This window comes from Tiliqua scincoides, chromosome 2, assembly GCF_035046505.1.
Source record: "Tiliqua scincoides isolate rTilSci1 chromosome 2, rTilSci1.hap2, whole genome shotgun sequence".
In the NCBI taxonomy this organism is placed as follows: Eukaryota; Metazoa; Chordata; class Lepidosauria; order Squamata; family Scincidae; genus Tiliqua; species Tiliqua scincoides.
The window spans coordinates 82,100,683-82,115,986 of NC_089822.1; the positions used below are offsets into that span (position 1 = coordinate 82,100,683).

At 41.0% G+C, this 15,304-nt stretch overlaps 1 protein-coding gene across 1 annotated transcript in view; it reads left to right on the forward strand.

Moving 5' to 3' along the window:
• The first annotated feature begins 409 nt into the window (after positions 1-409).
• Positions 410-15,304, forward strand: part of LOC136638554 (RNA exonuclease 1 homolog) — a 30,398-nt gene continuing 15,503 nt past the window's right edge. Inside the window, exons 1-7 of the mRNA XM_066612597.1 lie at positions 410-619; positions 1,538-1,631; positions 6,414-7,801; positions 8,151-8,243; positions 10,409-10,616; positions 11,987-12,129; positions 14,799-14,936. Coding sequence (XP_066468694.1) covers positions 410-619; positions 1,538-1,631; positions 6,414-7,801; positions 8,151-8,243; positions 10,409-10,616; positions 11,987-12,129; positions 14,799-14,936 — 2,274 coding nt within the window. The remainder of the gene's footprint in view (positions 620-1,537; positions 1,632-6,413; positions 7,802-8,150; positions 8,244-10,408; positions 10,617-11,986; positions 12,130-14,798; positions 14,937-15,304) is intronic.

Genomic DNA, 15,304 nt, shown 5'->3' on the forward strand with positions numbered 1-15,304 from the left:
TCTGCCTCACCTGCCCCCCCCCACACATTACATGAGCCACAAGCTGGCCCCCTTCTCAGAGAAGCAGCACTAGTGTCTCCATTGCAGGGGTGTCCCAGCTCCTCTGCTTGTCTAGACAGAGGGGGGAGGGGCCTCTCTGAGAGACAGCGCCTGCCCATCTAGAGACCACAGACCCCCCTGGGGCTCAGTGATGCTGCATCACTAATTAAAGAGGAGGGGCAGCTTTTGACATGTTGTCAAAAAAAAAAAAAGCAGGGACGCGATTGGACGGGAAAGCCGGGAGCGAGAAATCCAATTGGCTAGACGCTTCCTATGGACGCGCCCACAGCGTCTCCGTTGGTATATAAAGCGGTGGTCGGCTACTGTTACCAGTCAGGGGCGGGGGGGGGATTGCTGAGGTCGGTGCTTGATGGGCGCGAGCCGTGCGGGGAGCGGCGGCGCGCGGCTCTGTAACGGTCGCTTCGCGCTGGTTCTTTTGGCGCGCTTTCTCTCGGCCTCCCTTGCGTGGCGGGGAGGGTGTGAGGGAGGAAGACGGCCGAGGGATGCTGCGCTCTGCTGGTTACTTCAGCGACTTCTCCTGCCCCTTCCAGGCCCGCGGGTGCTGGCGGCCCCACTGCCAGTACAGGCACGATGCCGGGCGCCAGGAAGAGCCGTTCCCCGCCGGGCAGCCGCTGAGAGGCTACTCCGCGCTGGGTGGGTGAGGGCGGGAGAACGGCGCAGCTGGGGCTGGAGGCCAGTCTGGGCGCGGTGCTGAGGAGAAAGAGCCTTTCCCGCCCCCTGCTCGTGTGTCTCTCTAGTGCAGCGCCCTCTGGCCCTCTCCGTCTTCCTGAGGCTTTGCTTTTATTGCCTGGCCCTCCAGACTTCCAGTTTTCTTTCCTTTTCCTAGCCCTTGTTTGTCAGCAGGTAATTTAGAGCCCAACCTGTGCTTGTCTGCTCAGAAGTAGGTCCCACAGTAGTCAGTGGAGCTTACTCCTGGGAAAGTGTGTATAGCATTGTGGCCTTAGAACCCAATCCTATGCCTGTCTACTCAGAAGTAGGTCCCATTATAGTCAATGGAGCTTACTCCTGGGAAAGTGTTGATAGGATTGCAGCCTTACCATGGATAGCTTCTATGCTCAGAATGAGCTGGGTGACCAGATGCCCTCTTTTTTTTCCAGGACATGCCCTCTTTTTTCTTTTTTTTTTAAGCCTTGTGTCTCGGAAAAGAACTTAAATTGTCCTTGTTTTCCCTGTGAGCGACCCCCTGCAGGCAGTGCATAGCCTTCTTGTAATTGATAAATTATATGTAATAAATTGTGGTATATAGTTTCAAATTTCATAAGTAATACAGTGTTTAGTTTAACATGGAATCAATATACAAAAGTTTTAGCTTTTATTTTGTCATGTCCTACATTTTTCTTAGATGTGCTACATTTTGGGGTGCCTTGTCCTCTTTTTTCCTATTATGGCATCTGGTCACGCTGAGAATGAGCCATTGGTCAAACTGTATCAATCCTGTGCACACTTAACTTTGGCACCCAAGTTCTTCTTTCTCTAGGACAGTGTTTCTCAACCAGTGATATCACTAGTGATACTTGAGGTGGTGGCTGCCATTGGTACTCATGGAACCCCCAGACCCCCACTGCCTGGCGGTGAGAGCAGCAACACAATATGACAGTCGGTGGTAGGAGGCTTAGCTCAGACGGCAGAGCTCTAGCATGTGCTTTTTGCACACTCAGAAAAACCCACCCACCATGAACCTTATACCAGTGTTTGTCTCATCACATCTGGCCTCCCAGTCTGGAAGTAACTGGTGATGACACCATTGCCAATTATTTCCAATAGTGCTTCAAATAAATGGAGCTTGCAGAGTGGTACGGTGGGGGACAAATGTTGAGAAATGCTGTTCCCCAGTCTGAAAGTAAAACCAATGGCGCCTTTACAGTTCTGCCAGCATGTAGGAAATGTTTAGTGCTTCTTGCTGGCCTACTCCTGGATTTAGGCTATTTCCTTGACAAACAGGAACTATGAGAGTGAATGTGTGTGCTCTTTGGTTAAGTCATTAACACACCAATGTTGCAACTCCTTTCAATCAATTTCAGTTAAGCCATTTCTGCCCAGTGTTGCTTATATACAACACTGGATCAAATGTGTACACCTGTGGGCTGGGCAGAAATGGATTAATAATGGCATTTAAATGAAATTTTTCCACCCTAGTCTAAGACCTTGGGAACTGGAAGAATGGCCCTTTCCTCCTGCTTCAAACATGTAGTGCCAGTTTTGTTCATCCAGCTTGTACATCCAGAATTGTGATTTCATATTTCTGGTTCTTATGGTTGCAAAGAAAATCCACAAAAGTTTAAGACAGATTCTACTCTGATTAAATCCTACTCCCTCCCTCGTTAAAACAAATACACTTTATTTTGATGCTTGGCTGAATGTTTCAAGACTGAGGGATGTGGTTGTTGCCCTGTCAAAGTTCATCCTTCCTGCTGAAGTCTTAAGTGTGGAAAAAGATATTGATTATTTAAATATGTTCCTCTTCAGCAGTAATTTAACCAATTTTTAATGCAGTTCTCCACATTAGAATTTGAAAGGAACTACATTATCTACAAAAGAGGTGTATGTGCATTCATTTAGCAAAATGTTGTAACTCTTTGTACTGCTTAGGTCATATTGTGCCATTATGTGAAGGATGAAAGGGAGCATGTGAATGGGTTAAAATCTTCAGCTTCTTGCACATTTAATAATTTCTCATGACTTAAACCTTCAAAGGATAAACAGCTTTGGTTTGTGACTTTTTTTCAACCCTACTTCCAAATTAGAATTTTAATTCAATTGAGTAATCTCTGTTTATAATAGGAAAGTAATTCCTCTTATAACAGGTTAACTCACATGCATCTGATTTATGTGTAGATGGTGTCAATTGCCCCAGTTATTTGCAAGGAGATTCATGAATGTAATGTATTAAGGCGCACTGCAAGATTGGTAAGCTTTATTTTCAAGGTTAAAAGGAAACAGTGTTACAATTTCAAGCATGGAAATTAATTCATAATGTGTTTAATGATTAATATCCCCATGCACCTATCAAAATGTATAAATACTAGTGGGTTCCCCTACTGCAAATAGGCAGCATCTGTTTGGTGTCATGTGCTGCACACTGTCTATAATCATGATATACAGTATATTTTCTTTGAGGCTATCTTTATGTAGAAGAGAAACTTGAACTATAATTCTGGTAGTTTGATTGCAATTCTTATAAAACTGGATGATATACATCAAAAGTGTATGAGAATTTATGTGTGAAGAATAATACAGAAATCTATTTCTTTTAAAATATGAAAAATTGCAGTATGCATTTTATAGAGTAGGAAAAAGTTAGTGGTAGTTGTGTAGTCGTCAGATCAGTTAGGAATTGCTCCTCTGTGTTCACAGAAACGCAACAAACCTGGGTGGGCAGGTGTTTTATATACAGTAGTTGCTCTGGAGTATTTTTTCCTTGCTGTTTGTTTCTTACATGAATTAAATATGTGTATTGAATTAACTGCCATAAGCACAAATTTGTCAACCTGCTCGCTGTAAGAAAGCTTCCCTAGTTCTCTGTGACCATGGCAACTGGTTTGTACAGTATTAATTCAATTGAAATACTTGTGTAAAATCTGCACAGATTGCAGGTACAACTTCCACAGTGGTTGTGCAGATCAGTCTTAAGATGCTACTGCACAAATAATAATTTTTAAAATCCTTTATATCCATTAGACTGCTGGCTAGTTAACATTTCCTTTCTTGTGTCTTCAGTTGAAGAATACTGTCCTGCTTTTACAGGAACGTATTATGGTTACCCATATAACACCATGTGATTGGTTTAAAAGAGATCTAACTACTGTCATTTATAAAAGTTTATTCTTTTAAGACTTGAAAGAAATAGAAAGCTTAGATAAACCAAAGTCATAGTATTCCACATATTAGCCTCATTATCTCCCTTACAAATTAGTCCATATTACAATTCGTCACAAGTACAGAACAAAGGGGAATGTGTTCTGTCATGGCAGAGTAAGAGTCTGCATGTAAGAGTCTAGTAAAACAACTGAAATAAAAATATATTCTAACCAGGATTATTGTAGATATACCGCCGTCTCCATTTTGCAACTGAAACACCTACGTTTATGAAACATTTTTTAAAAATTGTCACTTTATTTTAGGTTTGTGGCCTGTATTTTGAAATTTTGGGGAAAAAATGTCTCTTTTTTTTTTGTCAGAGACAGACATGTAAAATCAGAAGGGCAAGAACTAGGGGTCAACAAGATGTGAAAATGAAAACTGAGCCTAATGAAATACCTTGCCCAACTAATGTAGTCCTTAACTGGATTTCCTGTGATTTTGAATGACTTACAGCCCCATCCTGAGCTGCCCAGCTTGTGGGGCTGCAGTGGCGCTGAAAATGGCTGCTGCTGCATCCTGCACACTTCAGGCAGCTGCAGCCTCCTCCTCAGGGAACTTTCCTCTCCTTCCCCTGATTAAAGCAAGTAGCCCCGCAATGGAGCTACTCAATTCTACTTCAACCCGAAGGTTGTCATAGATTCAAGAGCCTCCATGTCAGTTGACCAGACTGACACAGAGAATCTGGATCCGCTGAAGTGAAGCTCAATTGGTCCTGCCACCCTCCCACCCCGTTCCATCCCCCTGGAACGCCTCCTCCGTGCCCTGTCCCCGCCCTCCCTCCGCCTCCACCTATCTCCCTGCTGCTCGGCAGTCTGCGTGACCGCTGAGTGGTGGTGCTCCACCAGCACTAGCTCATTCTGGCCTGCGCTGGGCTAGCAGCGGCAGAGCACTGGTGCTAGGGCCCATAAATGTGCCTTATAGCACATTTGTGACAATGCGCGCCAGCAGTGAAGTGGTGTGCATTCCATAGGATTGGACTCTAAGTAAAGACCTCTTGTCTATTTTGAATTTTTTCCCCACCTTTCATAACTTTGAGGATGTAGACCTTTTTGTCAGAAATCAGACTTTTGGATATAAATCAGGCATATATTTTTCTTGCTAGAAAGTTGTTTAGATGACACTTGCTCTGTAATCTCTCATTTCATTGAGTGAGATTGTTGGGGCACAAAAAAGGCTCCTCTCTTATTGTAGAATGCCTTAAAAAAATAAAGAAAAGCTAGGAAAGAACACTGCTGAGCTTCATTTTAACAGCAAGTGAGGACCCACCTTTTCCAAATGTCCATCTGTGGTTACTAAATTGTGTTTACTCATGAATTTCTGTTTCAGTAATCTTATTTGGAAGTGGTTTTGAGCAACCTTTATGTACAAATGACATCTAAGCTATGTAAGTAGAGGATCAGTAATTAGGTGTTCAGTTACTGGCTGCTTTATCAAGGCCAAGCAGCTTTTGAGATGCCCCAGACTGTGGCTGCAATCCTAACCACACTTTCCTAAGAGTAAACCCCACTGAACAAAATAGGACTTACTGAGTAGAAAGTATCTTAATGCTTCCATTTTTGAAAGGCTTATGCAACTGGTAAGAATTGGAACACAGGTATACTTTTCAATGGGTCGTTTACAGTGGTTTGGTTGAATTATTATGATTTATTTTCACATAGGCAAGAAAGCTGGGTGGATCACAAGATTTTTATTATGTGCTCTGCCTGCTTAAAACCAGGAATGAGACCTGGTTAAGACCTTAAGACCTTCTAAGATCTTCCTAGGGACAGAGAGGTGAGCATGGCCTGTCTGGCCTTTGGAAGGCCTTCTGAGACCACTGGAAGGCCTTAGAAAGGTACTTCCAGTTTTTCCAAAAAACTTTCTAAGGCCTTCTGGAGGCTTCTCAATGCCTTCTGAGGGCTGGAGAGGCCATGTGCGAGCTCTCCAGCCCTTGCATCACAGCCATGCTGAAGGGTTACAGTCAGGGTTAGGTGAGGCAGAGTCTCACCTGCCTCCAGTGACTACATGTCCCTGCTTAAGACACTACTGTATACTATTCTAATACCTTTCTGAAAGTTTTAAGGGCGAAAATAAAAATTTAGACAGAAGAAGCTATAGAACTGTAGACGTCAATGCTTAGTAAAATGTAACTTTTACACTCCAGTTACATTTATTTGTATTGCCTATAGCAGTGGTCTTCAACCTTTTTTATGTCATCACCCCAGTAAAAACATAGATAATGTATGAGACTGGAAACCCATTGCTGATCCTACCCCTGTCTTGGGACCCAGTTCACCCACCCTCATCATAGATGTGTATAATGGTGTGTACAGAAGCTCATGAGAGTGAAGCTTGAGCCATTTTTGTTTGCCGCAACCCCCCCCCCAGGCTTTGCGAACCCTTTGGGTTCATGACCCACAGATCGAAGCACACAGATCGAAGTACACTGACTATATTGTAGCTCTATTGTAGTTTCCACTGAGATTTCAGTATTATATACTTTCAATCAACAGGATCGGGGGAAAATATTCAAGAACTCAAAAGGCTCAACAAAGCAATTCAGTCAGTCAAGACTGAAGTTGAAGAAAAAGAAAAGAAACTTTTGTATTATAACTTGGCTCAAGATAACTCTCATAATTCTTTGACTTCTGCAGAAAATGATATTGGAGGAAATATGTCTTTCTCTGATGAAGATTGTAACACTCTTACAGGAGACAAAGGTCATGCCAATTCAGTCTCAAAGGATTCTAATAAATCCACTAAATATATTCTTGACCATAGCTATCCAGCTACTGATCTTGAATATGATCCATTGCTCAATTATACTGCAGGTGTCCTGAGATCATCCTTGAAGGAAGAAGATGAAAATGATAGACAGCATTCAAAGCATATGCAAATATTTTCTTCAAGAAACTTAGATGGATCTACAAAAAAGTCTCCATATGAAAATAGATGTGGATCTCCAAGAAAGCGATCAAGAAGTTCTTCACCGATCAAAGTTGAAATCAAACTCCAGGAATCAGATGATGATATGCTTATAATAGATGCTCCACCAGTGAATGTGTCAAAAAAACCAAGAATAAATAGGGCCTCTAAAAAATTGAAAGAAAGGGAAGAAAATCAGGTGAGTTTGGGAACTAATGCAGAAATTCAGCAAAACGTTGATATAACAGAATCTTTAAACTGCATGGAAAGAAAGAGACAAGAGGACACCACTGTTGCTCTAGATCATGTTAACAAAAGTGATGGAAATAAAACTGAAATTGAATTTTCAACAAGTAAAAGCACTTATTTACTAGATGTAAATGTGAACACTTTGAATATACAACGTAAAGTTGATCAGAGAAAATTTTGCCCTCCTACTAAAAGCAGCAATTCTTCTGCTTCCCAAATTAAAACTGAAATAAATAGAGAAGTGTTGAAGGATGTTTCAATGAAAGTTGTCTCCATTAAGACATGCAGTATAGAACAGCAGCTTAAGAACCATAGTACTTTGAATGGCAAACCTAGGACTAGCATATGTTCTGAAAGCAGTTCAAAAGATGGCGCTGCACGAGCATCTTCCCAAAAAATATCACATAATTTAGGAAAACGGGGTATACAGATCCATGAAACAAGTAAAGCTTTGAATAATTCACAGAGTTGTCCTCTGTCATATTTGAATGAGGAAACCTCTCTTGATACAGATCTTGTGCCTGAAAATTCTGGTGATAACTGTACTAATAAGATTATGTACACACATAGTAAGAAAAATGAGATAATTGTATTAGATTCTTCAGAAGAGGATGACTCTGAAGAAGATACAGAAGTTTCTGATTCTGATGATACAATGGAAGAATGTCGGAGAATTTTCAATGAATTTGTTGAACGAGAAGCGCAAAAGGAAGAAATAGCAAAACAGGTATAAATGTTTTCTCTGTCTCTGCATCCTAATTCCTTTCAAGGGGGATGGGAGGAATGTTCAGTAGTATGTTTGTCGTTAGTCTCTTTACTACCCTTTTGACAATAATTATTTTTTAAATTAAAAATTTTAAAGTAGAAAGCCTTAGGATTAAGTCATTTCTGCCCAATCTTGCATACATGCAACAGGAACCAAGTGTTTACTCCTGTAGGCTGGGTAAAAATGGGTTAACTGCAGAAGTTAAATAATATGAAAATATAGTTTATACTATGTGTCTTATTGTTATGTAGAAAATGAATTTCTCAGTGTGCCATTACCTTTTTTTAAAAAAACAACAAACCAAAACCAGGCTCTTGCAACGCAAACGGAGGAGGATTTGAATCTGAAGACAAGTTTGCTGCCTGGACAGAAGAGAAGAATTGCACACCCAGCAAAATTTGATGTGAGTGTTAATCTGAGAGTTTTTGAAAATATTTGCTAGTGGTTTATATTATGTAGGTATACATGTATGCCATTGGCAACTCTATCAACAAACTTGCTAAGCTGTAGTATGAACTGTAGACAATCATAGAGAAGTAGATTTTGTAACAGTTCTATATTAGGCCTGTTTGAAGTAAGAAAGAAATTGTATATTAAAAAGAATTCTGCATAAAAAAATAGAGATGTTTTATCTTTGGAGACAATTTGTTAGGTGGCATTGTTAGTCTATAACAAAGGTTCCCAAACCCCTTAGATTGGCGACTCATGGCATCATGCTTGCTGGAATCAGGGCCTGCCAAGTTCAGGATGCTGCAGGGTAAAAAGGCAGATAACTTGGAAGTTGCTTCTGGGTTGCACAAGCTCCTCACATCATTGGCTATGTCCAGCCACGTTTCCCAAAGTATTGCTCCGCTGCATCTGTGCAACACACACTTGGGAAATGTGGTGTGGCATAGTCAAAGATGGGGGCAGTATATGTGACCTGGAAGCAACTTCTGGGTCGGCCTCCATTTTACCCTGCAAGGCCTTGATGAGTCCATGATCCACCAAAAATTTGGTTGCAACCCACAGTTTGGGAAATGCTGATCGATTAACATTAATTCACAAAAGAATAATTTTATCAACTATTTAGTTGATACAGGTATTCCCTGCTTTTTGACTGACTTTTTTTTACAGTTCTGTCTTTCAGCCTTTTTCAGTCATACTGGAAGTCATTCATTTGACGAGTTGTCCATTCTTTTGACCTCAATTGACTTGGTCAGTGCCATCTTTTTTTTGGGTGCTTTTATATGCAACCTTGGAGTCCCACTTGTGGCTATTCCTTGTGGCCTCTGCATCTGGGCGTGGACCATGACCTGCTGTAGAGACCACTGCTGCTGAGTTACTGCCAGGTCAGTGAGGTCGCCCATTGGCGGACCTGGAACAAGTGACCCGGACAGCACACCAGCTGACGTCTGGGTTGCTGAGGTGTGACAGACTGACACACTGCCTCTGGCGAGGAGTGACAAACTTCTGACCGCCACAGTGGTGCAGGACTCACCAGGTGAGCCTAGCCCACTGTGACTTCATCTGGGGTAGAACCAGGTGAAGGTACGAGAAAGCAGGGTGTGTGATAATGAGGGACAAGGCCTTATTTGCAAGCTAAAAAAAGGTGTTCCGTTTTTTGATAATTTTCAGTTTTTGCAACTGTTCTGGTCCCTAACCTGTCAAAAAAGCAGGAGTCCTCTGCATATCAAAATGTGTCTTAGGAGTACAGTAATTTATAAATAGGATACTGGTCAAATGTTGAATTAAGACATTGACCCCCATTTTTATTACCTTTGCTTAAAATCCCTAAGCTAAATGCTTTAGAGTAGGACATAGTTCCTAGCAAATTTACTGATATCTTTTCTATCAAAGCCTGTCTGAGGTTTCAAGCAGATAAAAACTTGTATTTTCATGCATGTAACCCCTGGTAATTGGGTTAACCCCTGCTAATTGGGTAAGAGGCACTTTTTCAAGTGGGTGCTCCTTTTTTTAGCAGGGGGAGAGTAACTGGCCCTCCTAACCCCAGCAGCGTCTGTTCTAGTGGCTGTCTGCTGGTATTCTTTTGCATCTTTTTAGATTGTGAGCCCTTTTGGGACAGGGAACCATTTAGTTATTTGATTTTTCTCTGTAAACCGCTTTGTGAACTTTTAGTTGAAAAGCGGTATGTAAATACTGTTAATAATAATAATTAATAATGCATTTTCACTATTTGACTGTGACAACAAATGTTGTCTTTGTGAATGTTAACCTCCAGCGCAATAATCTGCATTTGGTTTAATTTTCATAATACTTCAAAACTTTGTCAATGGAAGCAGTTCACGCATTCAGCTGCCAATCATTAAGCATTGAGTTAATAAGTGAACAATAAAATGATGTATGAACAAGCCGTTAATGGCTTAATTGTCATCTGGTGCAGAACACTCTAATATCTATATTAATAAATGAAGTAGTGGCCTGATCACTTTAGAAACCATTTATCCTGATGAAGAGAGAGATACTTGTTTAATATAATCTTTGTTTGCAGTTTTAAAATTTGTAAAGTAGTGAGTGTTGCATGGTACTGACTGTATATAGAAATGCTTCTCTTTTGATACCCACCAGGTTAGTACAACCAAAGAAATAATTGTACCTTTTAAGGCACCTCTTCCACAGCAGAGTTGTCATTCCAGAATCTTGCAAGCACAGCAGCAGGCAGTGCAAATAACAGCTGCCGTTAAAAGTGGTCAGGCTTTTGTTGCTGCAGCATGCGGCCTGAAGAAAAGTACATCTGTAATGTCTGCTCCTCAGATTCAAAGCATGGCACCCATGGGTATGGTCAGTCTATCTTTGTTTGGTAATCTGAATAAAGGATTTAGTTTTTATTGATAGCATATTGTTTGGGGTATTACAAAAGAGTTAATATTAGAAGCTCCTTTAATTCTCTCTCCCTCACAAGAAATTTATGAGAATGTGGAGAAAGAGGAGATGTTCCTAGGCATTTGATCCACATAATATTTGCAGTATGTTTAAATGTGTGGGCCTGCATTGACAGCTGTAAGGGCATTTATTAGCATGATTTCCCCCATACATATGAGCACGCATCGCACTCCTGCCAGGCTTCTTCTGAACTTGGCTTGGGAGTAGATAGGACAACAGGTCTGGAGACTGTTAGCTGCTGTCTCCTCCTCCTCTAATGGCCAGTGGAGGAAACACTAGGATCCCACAGTTTTGTCCATGGTCATTAGAGGAAGGAACAGTGGCAGTACTGGATGTTAAGGGAGAGAGGTAAATGGGGGGGAATCTTATCTCTAGGAAGGATCGGATGGGCTTACCTCTCCTGGCATTCAGCACTGCTGCTGCCACCACTTCCTCGGATGGCCGCAGGGGGATTTCTGCATTCCCTGTACCAGACATCAGAGAAGGTGGAGCTGGTGGCAGTGCTGCATGTCAGGGGAAAATAAGGAGGGCATACCTCTTTCCCTTGGTGACCAATGCCAAGACTGTCACTACCACTTCCACCTTTTTTAATGTCTGGTGAACTGCGTTCCCTCTGCAGCCATTACAGGATGTGGCAGCACTGAATACAAGAGAAGGGGGGTAAGTTAAGCAGGCAGGGGTCAGGGACTATTCTTTGTGTTGTTCCACAAGTTGCTCCTTGAGTCAACCATCTCAAGGAATTAATAATTTTATTTTCTTCCAAAATTTCTTAAGGCAGACATATACATTAAGTTATTGATTGGGAAATCAACTTGAATGGTGGAAACCTTCCATGAGATAAAGCACTCAAGTGACAAGTCATTCTTTATCCTGTGCCAGCGGTTCCCAAGCTGACTGTGGCACCCGTCACATTCAACATGGGTGTCGTGCAGCCTTTTCTTCCTGGCTAACCTGAGATTGTGCATGATCCCGTGCAATTCTTGGGTTATCCTGGCCCAGCAACTGAGAAGAGACTATGCGGCACCCCTGTGAGTTAGCCACAGTACACAGTTTAGGAACCACTGTCCCTTGAAAGCCGTGCCCTTAAAAGCTGTTTCATCCACTTGACTGGCATAGTGTGTATTTTTCACTGTAGTTTATCTTTGTTTCCAAATAAGTGATAAGATGACAATGTGTCTTTTGGGAGGGAAGAGGTTGGTTTTAAGAAACTGAACAATATTTTATAAACATAACTTCTAACTGCGCAATATTTGTTTATTTCAGTTTGTCTAAATGTGTTTGAAGTTCAGCCTGTTGCAACTAGCAGTAGCCAGTTGAATGTACTACTTCCTGGAAATGCTTTAACAGGAGCGCCATGTAGACTTTCCAGTAATCCTGTAAAAAGGATTGCTCCCATGCCAGTTAAGGTATAGTATATTTTTCTTTGCACTTTTCTGTATTCCTTTAGCTGGCGTTTGGGATGACGGGTCATCTTCTAAGCCAATACACTGCTGTAGATGCTGCAGGTTTCGATGCATTAGTCACAACATGCTTCCATTCATTGCAATCCATGGCAATGATTCTTGCTGTATCAATAAGCATTGTTGGTTCTTTAGATCTGCTATAAGCTTTAGCCATGTTTTCTTTGGCACCTTTCGCTGAATTTTTCCGCTATCAGGTCACTGTCACCAAAGAAGTTTGTTTGGAATCCAGATGGTATCCATTCTGCAAACATGGCCAAACGCAGCCAGCTGAGCCTACGTTTTTGAATCTGCTTCATGATTGTTGGTTGATGGTCACACCATGTCTGAATTATTTCATTTCGATGGCAATCACAGCAGGAGATCCCAAGTATCTGCCTCAAGCAATGCATTTGGAATGCATCTAATTTGTTGATGTCCTGTTTAAGTATTGTCCATGTTTCTGATCCGTAAAGGAGAATCGGTAGAATTAATGTCCTGAATAGGCGTATTTTAGTTTTAATGGAGATGTTGATTTTTCTCTGAAGACACCATTTCAGTGATGCAAAAGCTGTGGTGGCTTGACCAATTCTACTGTAGATTTCATTAGTAGATGCCAGTTTCTGTTCTTGTACTAGTGAGCCCAGGTATTTGAGCTCTTTAACTTGTTCAGTTTTATTGATAGCATATTGTTTGGGGTATTACAAAAGAGTGTTAATATTAGAAGCTCCTTTAATTTTCACTCCCTCACAAGAAATTTATGAGAATGTGGAGAAAGAGTCACAGAACGGAACTAACACGGATAAATAGGCTCCACCTGTATAAAAGTTAGAAGGCATTTACAGGTTACATGAGGTCAGGTATTACAGACTCAATTCACAAGTAAATAAACTCTTATTGAATACAGTATGTTCACATGCACCAAGCTTTTTAATCTATTAGTGCAAAGAAACTACTATCTAGATATTAGTGCAAAGAAAACCCCGCCGTAGCCGGTCTCAAGCCCGGTTGAGAAAGGGGGAGGGTGGTCATACTGCCGCAATGATCAGAACCGGGAAACTAGGCTAGAATCTGTATGGAGACATGGCCTAAAAATAGTGATAAAACCAAAGTCATGACCGCAGATGGATCAGAGGCCAAAGTCCTATTTCAATAACATTCAAACTGAACTTCTTCCACGGCTCCAGGGCTATTCCCTGCCTGGGCAAGGTTGAGCCTTTTTGCAGTGTTTTGGGCTGCCTGGAAAGGGTGTGAGATGCCAGCAAAGGAGGCAAAGGTGTGTGTGACTTTCAGTACCCCCACCCCATTTGCTTTGAGACAAATCCGCAGATAAAAAATCCGTGGATAAATAGGCTGCACCTGTATTTCTCATTTTTATGCAGCTACAGTAGAACCTGATTCTCTGAACCCAATCAGTAATGTAGCTTATGACAGGAAAGGTCTACAGCTCTCCCATGGAAAAATGCCCAGATCAATACTGAGAAATTGTAGCTTGGTGGATATGGATCACTGAGAAGTGCTCTTGTTGGCAGACTACATTATAATTTCTAGAGAACAAATAAGAATCAAAAATAAATGTTCCATACATACTGGAAACATTTAAAAATGGTTGACTGTTAACGTTAATTACTGTATTCCATTTTAGAAAAACTGTATCATTGTGACATATTGAGACAAAACTTTAGTTGTTAAATTCAGTGCTTATTTCCATACTATTCTATATTTTAGTGGACTGAAGAAAGAAGATAAGAGTTTGTCTAATGAAAATGATCTAGATTTTTTTCCAGTTTTGGAACTCCTTCAAAGCAGTTTGGTGTTTTGTTTCTTTTATTTGCTTCACCTTGCTTAAAAAAATCTCTTCAGTAGTTTGGAAATACAGAAGCTCAGTGGTTCTCACACATTTAGCACCGGGACCCATTTTTTAGAATGAGAATCTGTCAGGACCCACTGGAAGTGATGTCATGACCGAAAGTGATGTCATCAAGCAGGAAATTTTTTAACAGTCCTAGGCTGCAATCCTACCCACACTTACTCAGGAATAAGTCCCATTGACTATCATTCTTAAAAGAATATACATAGTAGCTTGTTAAAAGTACAGGTCTGTAACACTTCCCCAGATGCAGTCACATACCATGGTAGCATCAAGTCTAATGTATTAAAAATAAAATATTGAAATGAATGGGAACCCATCTGAAATTGGCTCACGACCCACCTAGTGCGTTCCAACCCACAGTTTGCGAAACAGTGCAGTAGCTGATTTATATTATCCTGTTACGCTTAACATGCTAAATACCATTACTATATATGGGAGAAAACGGTGAAAATAAAAATATATATAACACCGCTTTCTGCACTTTTCATTTTTATGTGTAAAAAAAACACACACTCTAAATCAGCGAAATAATGAAACTGTATTATTTAATTGGGGGGGAGGGTAGTGGATAGAGAATGTGTCTGCATCTGCTGACGTTATGCAACTGACATCGCCTATCTAGAACACTTTTAAAGAGATTATAATTTATAATTATAATGTGAATTTTGAATAAAAACACAACACCATTTTCTGCACTTTTACCTTTTGGAAAACATCAAAATCTATTTTTAAAAAAGTTTTCTCCTACCTCTAATCATTATAGGTCTCAAATCGGAGAAGGCCTTCATTAGTTCCAGAATTGAGATCAAAAGTGCCACATGATATAAGGCAAAGATATGTCAATTTTTTTGTTGAAGAATTTCTGAAAGTTTGTGGAACAGTAAATGAAGCTTTTGACAAGGTTTGTGTTTGCTATAAAGAACAATAAACGTTATCTTCTTGTAACAAGAGTTTTATTAACCAAAAGAGATATTGATGATATCAAAAATCATCATATGGAAGTGCCATGGTGCACAGGTTGCTGTCCTATCCACACTTACTGGGAGTAAGCACCATTGAATATAATGGTACTTACTTCTGGGTATACATGCATAGGATTGGGCTTTTAATTAGTTTGTAACTAAGGGTGCAATCGAAAGATTGCCTTAGGCTGGCGCAAATCCCCTGCGCCGGCCCACAGTGTCACAAAAGTGCCATAAGGCCAGCGCAGGGGTCTGGGGAGGGCAGGCAGATCCCCAGGAGGGGATCTCTTAGGCCTGATCCTAACCC